This window comes from Teleopsis dalmanni, unplaced genomic scaffold (assembly GCF_002237135.1).
Source record: "Teleopsis dalmanni isolate 2A unplaced genomic scaffold, ASM223713v2 unscaffolded_contig_0318, whole genome shotgun sequence".
NCBI lineage: Eukaryota > Metazoa > Arthropoda > Insecta > Diptera > Diopsidae > Teleopsis > Teleopsis dalmanni.
The window spans coordinates 7,266-14,977 of record NW_024031700.1 but is presented as its reverse complement, the minus strand read 5'-3'; the positions used below and the strand labels follow the sequence as shown (position 1 = coordinate 14,977).

The 7,712-nt window shown below is 31.8% G+C and overlaps 1 protein-coding gene across 1 annotated transcript; it reads right to left on the bottom strand.

The window, feature by feature from the left end:
* Nucleotides 1-2,816: 2,816 nt before the first annotated feature.
* LOC119663347 lies at nt 2,817-6,964 on the bottom strand. The gene is made up of 2 exons (XM_038072959.1): nt 6,879-6,964; nt 2,817-3,955 (listed from the first exon to the last, which is right to left on the bottom strand). The coding sequence occupies exons 1-2, from the start codon at nt 6,962-6,964 to the stop codon at nt 2,959-2,961; spliced, it is 1,083 nt and encodes a 360-aa protein (XP_037928887.1). The 3' UTR covers nt 2,817-2,958.
* Between the last annotated feature and the right edge of the window lie 748 nt (nt 6,965-7,712).

Here is a 7,712-nt window from a genome sequence, read left to right as displayed (position 1 = left end):
AAGGATCGACTTTAGGTAAGAAGTCGGTAAATAAGAACCTAAGTAGGTAGGTAAAAACCTAGGTAAGTACGTAGGTAAGAACCTACTCACTGTTTGATAAAATAAAGTTCAGTTATGTATTTCTGTTGTTTTATTTCTGATTAAACGCGGTTGAACTATCTGATCCCATTTTGTAGATGGTTATAGTAAGAAAATATCCTTATCTCATCTACTGCAAAAAGGTCATAAAAGAAAAATTTTTTGAAAGAGAATAAAAGTGCTTCTTTTGTTCACTGTGAAATTGCTTAGCTCAGACTGGTTTAGAATAAGAAGATTTTTAAGGTCATTTAGATTAATTGTTCGAGGGCATATTTATTGCAAAAAAGTACGAAGAAATTCTCAATGGAGAGCAAACCATTACTGAGAGGAAAGAAGAACACATATTTCAGGAAGATTTTGTAACTTGTGATAGCTCACAGTCTGTAAGTGAAATATCAATCATTTATTCAATTTTAACTATTCTTAAATAACAGATAACCATTTTGAAGGAGGAATTGGGTATTGAGTACTTTGCTTGGTCAGATAACAGTTAAGAGCCCAATTCCATTGATAATCTTTGGATTATTAAGAGTGCCAAAATAGGAAAGCAAAAGCTAACAATTATAGTCAAATTAAGGGAAACCACAAAAAAGTAAGTTTTATGACAAACGAATATTTAAAGATTTTATATAAATCAATGCTAAATAGGGTAAAATATGTAACTGAAGCCAAATTAATTTAAAAAATTTATTTAGCGTAAATGAAGTACTTCACTAGAAAAAATTTGTTTTTTGTTGAGTATATGCGTTTTTATAATTACAATAAGTTTTTTTTATTGTGATTAATTCAAATTATTAAAAAACTGTTAAAACTAGTGTTATTTAAAAAAATTAATTGTTCCTAATTAACAATGTTATATAAAAACATTTGGCACTTTTGTTTGAAACTGATTAATTTACTACTAAAAAAATTAAACCATAATAATTAAATCGTAGAGCAATGGAGAGAACAACATACCAGAGAAGTACGTATAAGTTTACAACAGACGTTAACAAGCAATGGGGAAGATCATTAAACTGAATAATTGTGTGTTACAAGGTTCAAATAAACGTCAATGAAAAATCTTAGTCACTTGTGAAATACTCTTTAATGCCACGAAAGAAAATCATTTTTGTCAATTTTTTCGACGGATGAAGAGATATGTATTTATTTTGAAAACTCAAAGTGAAAAGTCGTTACTTTCAACAGGTTAGGCCGGACCTTCAACACCAGGCTGAATCATTTCGGCGAGAAGACCATGCTTTGTGTCTAGTGGGACTAAAGTGGTATCATGTATTATGGATTTTTGTAATATTTTTTATGTAAAATGTGAACAAATAAGCATTTTCTGATACATAAATCCGCTCATGCCAATCGAAACGATCCAATCTTAATTTCATTAACAGCAGTAGTTTTAGCTGCAGTGAAAACATGATATTAACGAAGGCAATGGAAACATACTATTACCTTGTATATTGGATACACTTACTAATACTATGGTATTTCTATCGTATCTTTCTAAGTTAATTTCGAGTAATTCTATGTGAATAACAATATTGCATTAGTCTACAAAATGTACTTATTTTAATTTTTTCTTATGAGTGAACACTTGCCACTTCAGCAGCCAGGTCGACGGATATATGGCCATCTATTCCAAACATAAGAGCTCTGACTTAATACACAGAAGCAAATCAGAGGTATCTAAGTTAATATTTATCTTTACAGTGCACTGTACTATAGGACGGCATGGAGCTAGACTTGATGTTGCCTGTGGTATCTGCTGTAATGCGTGGCTACTAGTTCTTGAAGAACTCTGACTTAATACACATAAGCAAATCAGAGGTATCTAGGTTAATATCTGTCTTTACAGTGCAGTGGACTATAGGACGGCATGGAGCTAGACTTGACCTTGCCTGTGGTATCTCCTGTAATGCGTGTCTATCACTTCTCGAAGAAAGGACACCAGAATATCTGATGTGTCTATGTACAGGTTCGATCAGAACTTGGCTTAAGTTTCTGGAGATTCCCTACTTTAACACACTCGGCGATATCTCTAGCATTAGCATTGGCCAGATTCTTGCCTCTGGCTACTTCTAGCTTGATCTTCTCTCTACTACCCACTATTATAAGGTTTTGTGGATGCAAAACGGCCTTTTTTAGCTAATTGAGGAGGACTCGTTCTTCCCTTCACCACAACTAACTAACTAACTAATCTTTTCTTAAAATAGCAAATAAAAGAGCATTTTTTCTGAGACAAATAGTATATTTATTTAATTTTGTAGTAAAGTTTTTATAGAATTTTCCCATTCAAGCCACCTAAATTTATATAAATTTTCCATAATTATATTAATTTTATTTGTTTTTCTTTGTTCATCATTCTATAAACATTTACATATTAATTTACACGTATTATTAATACATTTCCTTGCAATATTTTTTCTTTCAATTTTACTTACTTATTATGTAATAAATATATTAAATTATTTATTTAACTTTTTTTTTTTACTATAATAATATTTTTAATAAATTTCACATAAATAATTTGTTTACATAAGCTACATTCAAATTTTGTTTGGTTTGGTTTGGTTTGGGTTTTTTTTATAATTACATTTATTTATTGTTGCTTCCATTTAAATTTATATATTAAATTAATGAGTTAATATATTTATTAATAATATTGTTACTTGCTTAATATCAACATTTAATATTTTTTAATGATCAATTTTTTTATTAATTACATTAGTTTGCTAATTCGCTCATAAAAAAATGAAAATGAAAATGAATAAATAAATAAATAAATTACATGTACAATCAATTAACGTGAACGAAACAATAAAAGCACAGGATGTGTGTTACACATACACACACATTTACATGTGTACGTATGCACACATACACACACTAATGAAAAAAGTTTACATGGAGCTTTAAGCGTTGGGAAGCTTTAATTAAATTTTCACGCAACTTTAGTGGGAGATTCCGGCAAAGTGCGGCGGTGACTCCCACAAACGAATTAACTGAACTTAAAATAATTTGGCATTGCGCAAAAATAAAGCAGAGGAATATTGTCGGCATTGCGAAAATGTGCAACCAACTGTTCTGGTCGAAGAAACTATTAAGGAAACAGGAAACATCAGAAGTAAAAGAAGTGGTGCTGTAGTGGTGCATATTGAGGTCGGAGGCATATTCATCACGACTACTGTCAGTTGCATTTTCAGCTCCAACCACACCAAGGGCAACTGCAGAGACAGCAGCACTTAGACACTTTGCATGTTCCTTTGTTTGCTTGTTGTCGTCATCGTCAGCATCGTAATATTGTAGACTTCCGGTGCCGCCTATAATGCTGCAATTGGCGACAGTGCCTTTATCACTTTTACCATTGGGAATAAAAAAGAGAGATTCCTCTTTCGGTTGCATTGTTATTGACCGTTGTTGCATGTAATCTTCATGCATTTTTATTTTTATTGCTCTAGCCCCAATTGCTGTGCCAGTTTTTAAATTTGTTGCTGTCGTTGTTGTTGTTGGTCTTTTGCTTTTGTGCATCCGGCAGACATGTTGCAAAATCAGCAACGCAAATGTCGCTGATTTTATTTTTATCATCGTCATAGCATCGAATTTAATTTGCTGCCTTTTCTGTACATGCAAGCGTAAAATAAGTTTCGACAACACAGCCGCCATCGCGCGACAACAGGATACGGCCAATGCACACACAAGCACCAAGGAAGGACAAGCTGCACTCAGCGATGGCATTGCATATGAACGCAATGCGCTTTGTTCCTTCTCCAAGCACTGGCGGAACTCTTTGTAGTCAACGCGCGTTATGGCGCAATAGTGATTCAGCATGCACACGCCCTCACACTGGTCCGTTTGATAGCGCACAGTATTAGCACGATAGTATCTGAAACGAGCAAAAATAAAGGATATTTTAAATTAATTCATTAAAATACGTACAAAAATAAAATACATAATAAATTGAAAATGCCGCATAAATCTTCAAATGAAATACAAACTGCTGCAGTATTCTATTGAATATTTTTCAATGCTATGGTATGTAAGAGGCATACTGTGGTGGATTTATTTCGTTTGTGGCACTGTTTATATGGACTCAGATGTCGCGGTATATAATCAAAGGATTTTTAAATATGGTAAACACAGGTTGGTAAGGAGAAAGGAACAACATGAAATTTTAAAGTTTAAAACAATAGAAATGGGGTTCATATTATTACAAGACTGAAGTTCAAACTCTTTTATTAATTTTCTAACATAATCATTAAATGTTAACTGGAAACATCTCCCATTCACATCTACAATACGGCGATTTTTGTAATCGTATTTCAGTGTTGGAAATGGTTAGAGAATGTATGTATATAGATTATTCCTAAAGATTGGTAGATGTAGTTGTGGAAAGTCGAAAAAAAATACTGATCATTAATTTATGTAAAAGGCCATCTAACAAAATAGATGTACATCACAACATCTTTCTCTAATCTCTCTTCATATTCCTTCTTTATGGTAAAAACAAGAGTTTAAAATGCCACCGATTGGTAGGTAGAGAGAATCCGAAAAAAAGACGGTTGTATTTAATTTGTATTTGTTGTATTTAATAGACGGTTTTAAAAATGTAAACTAGAAAAATAATATTAAAAACGATAAAGTAACCGACATGTTAAAGAAAAGTAAAATTTGGATAATTGCGACCTGTACATACCGTCTAAGTAGTCTTAACCCATATAATATGACATGAGACTAAAAAAATAAGCTTTGCATATAAGGGAAATAAAAATAGGGGCAGTTAGGTCTTCGAAAAACTAAAAAATAATATTAAAATTGATCAACTAAATGAAAAGACAAAGAAAAATAAAACACAGGTTTGTGTGACCTACACATACCGGCTAAGTAGATCTATATAGCATAAGGTTATGAAAAAGAATAAAATTGGCAGAAAGGTGTATAAAGAGAGGAGCAGATAAGGCACTGACTACCTTTAAAAGTAATATGAAAATCATTTAACTGAACAAAAAAACAAGGAAAACATAGGTGAGTGCCACATACCGTTAAGCAAAAGGTTTAGCAAAAGAAGAAGATTGATTTTTTAATGGACGAACATTTGTCTGTATGTGATGTTTTTTAATGTAATTACCTGTCTGAATATTCTTAATACATGTATCAGTATATTGATAAAAAATACTCCTTTGGTATTCTAAAGAACTTCGCTGGTATCATTTAAAGCTATACGTTTCGATGTAGTATATAAATTGGAGAGGACAGCTGAAACTGTGGTCCCTGACCACCGTGGTTCTTGATTTACACAACTGGTCGGGTGCCACAAGTAAAACTCATTAATTACTGTTGAAAAAGTGTCAGATGGTGTCTACTTGATTTTAGTTGCCTTTCATGACAACCATGCCTTAATACGGAAATATTCTAAGCCTTTTGTCGCGAGGGTGAACTCTACGGTGACACAATAAAAATTATAGTGTCTTTCGTAGGAGATCTGAATTCGCCAGAGAACACGATTAACTGGAGTAACGATAAAGCATAAACTGAAGTATAAGATAGAGACAAGATAAGATAAAGTATAAGTTGTTCGATCAAAATTTTTATTTTTTTAAAATAATATTTGAAAGAAAAACGAATTTTAGAAACTTTATCTTTTAACTTTAGAAATTTTTATCTTATTTTATTGGGGTCAGTTAAGGGTGAAGTTCTATATTTAGAGTAAGTTATGTCACCATATTGGACTCGCTGTAGAAGTATAATACAAATTCCTATCCGAGCTGTCGGGAAAGTGATCATTAAATAGTTCTAGTAAGCGACTAGCAATAAATATAGTTCGAAGAGACGCGGAGCTTCGCCATCTGTATACGAATAATGTATTATAGACGGATGAAATAACTTTAAAATCTACCTGTCTGTTTGTAGGAGTACAGATCTCCTTCTTCTAAAGATATATATTTGCAAGAGTGACAATGGAGTTTATCTATGTGTTATTTAACCAAAAATAATGGATTTTATCTATGTATTATTTAACCAATAAAAAAAATTAATAAATTATCAATATATAATTTATTAAAAAAAAGTCATTTTAATTAATTCAATAAAATTTGATTTTAAGGTCAGTTATGACACCCGTGACTATTGTACATAACAGAAACTTTTATTTTTAATAGAGAGGTTTCGCACAGTAGTGAATTGCAACAACAAAATATATAAGTTTGAACATACAAGTCATACATGACTTTGGGTCAGTTGGCTAATAAACACTGACTCTGAGCTTCAAATTGGGTAAAGTTCAAGCCATGGTACTTGCAGTCTCAAAAAATTATTGAGGAAGAATTTATTGTAAGCAATAATTCCTAGACCACTGATGATGGGTTTTTGGCAATAGTCGAAACAAACAAAAATTCAATTAATTTTAAATAAAAATGTTTGTTGTTGCAATTCACTACTGTTCCAAACCTCTTCATTTAATTAATTTATAAAATTTTGAAAATTTCCAGTTCTATTTGTTGTATTTTTTTAATTTTCTTTTTTTTTTTGTTTGAAGGAAATCGTTAAATGCGATAAATGCGATACCACCAACAATTAATTACCAACACACATACGAATACACACACACACAGAAAACCACAAAAAATGCAAATACATGCCACATTGTTAATGTACTCCAAATATAGGCCACACGAATCGCGAACAATGTAGATAACACCAAAAATGTGTACCATGTACACCCAAAGGATTTGTAACTCTTACGCCCCGTAAGCCACAGAAGCTAAACAATAATGCGTGACAGATAATTTGTTGACATGCAAAGCAAGTACTGAGCAATGAGCACCAAGCCGCGAACATTCAACTTGTGTTCATTTCGTGGACCATGACGGTGTGGAAAAGCGCAGACACAAACCATTTTTTTCTTTAAAGTGTTTCTGGCCTACAATTTACACGAAGCGTGTAAGGTATGTATGCAATATACACTGATTTCTCATATATCCTTTTTAACTTTTGATATGAATGGGACGCCTTTTATGTTGCAGAAGAAACATAATTTTATTGCTTATAATTTATGCTTCTGATAATCGTATAAGATGGTCGAAAGATAATTATTAAATATATTTTCTTGCTAAAAGCTGATATATTAGTTAAGCATGAATATTTGTATTTTCTGCAATTAAACTTAAAATTTATAGTTTATTTTAAATGCAAAACGAATCATAGTAAATTAAATAATATGAATAATATGTATTTAATTTTAAACTGAATGATTTATTTTGATTTATAGTTAATCAACCTTCTCGACATACCACAGAAAGGCTTCTTTTTTTTCTGTTATTTACATAATATAATTAATTTATTTTTTATTTTCATGTTAACACTTTGTTTAATATGTCATGAAGGAGGACATTAAAATAATGTAAATTGCCCGTGCGTGAAAAACAAACACAATTTTATGTTAACAACAACAGATTAACAATTTTATTAACTACTCCACTCCATTTTTAGGGCCCGGGCCTTTGCACACAAGGACGAAACTGTCATTTTGGACAAAAACAAAACAATTTTATGTAGTTCGTAGGCGAGCATGTGTGTTCGGGTTCGAGGTTAAGCTACCGACGGAAAGGGAAACGCTCTTAATGAAGTTGCATTTACGGATACAC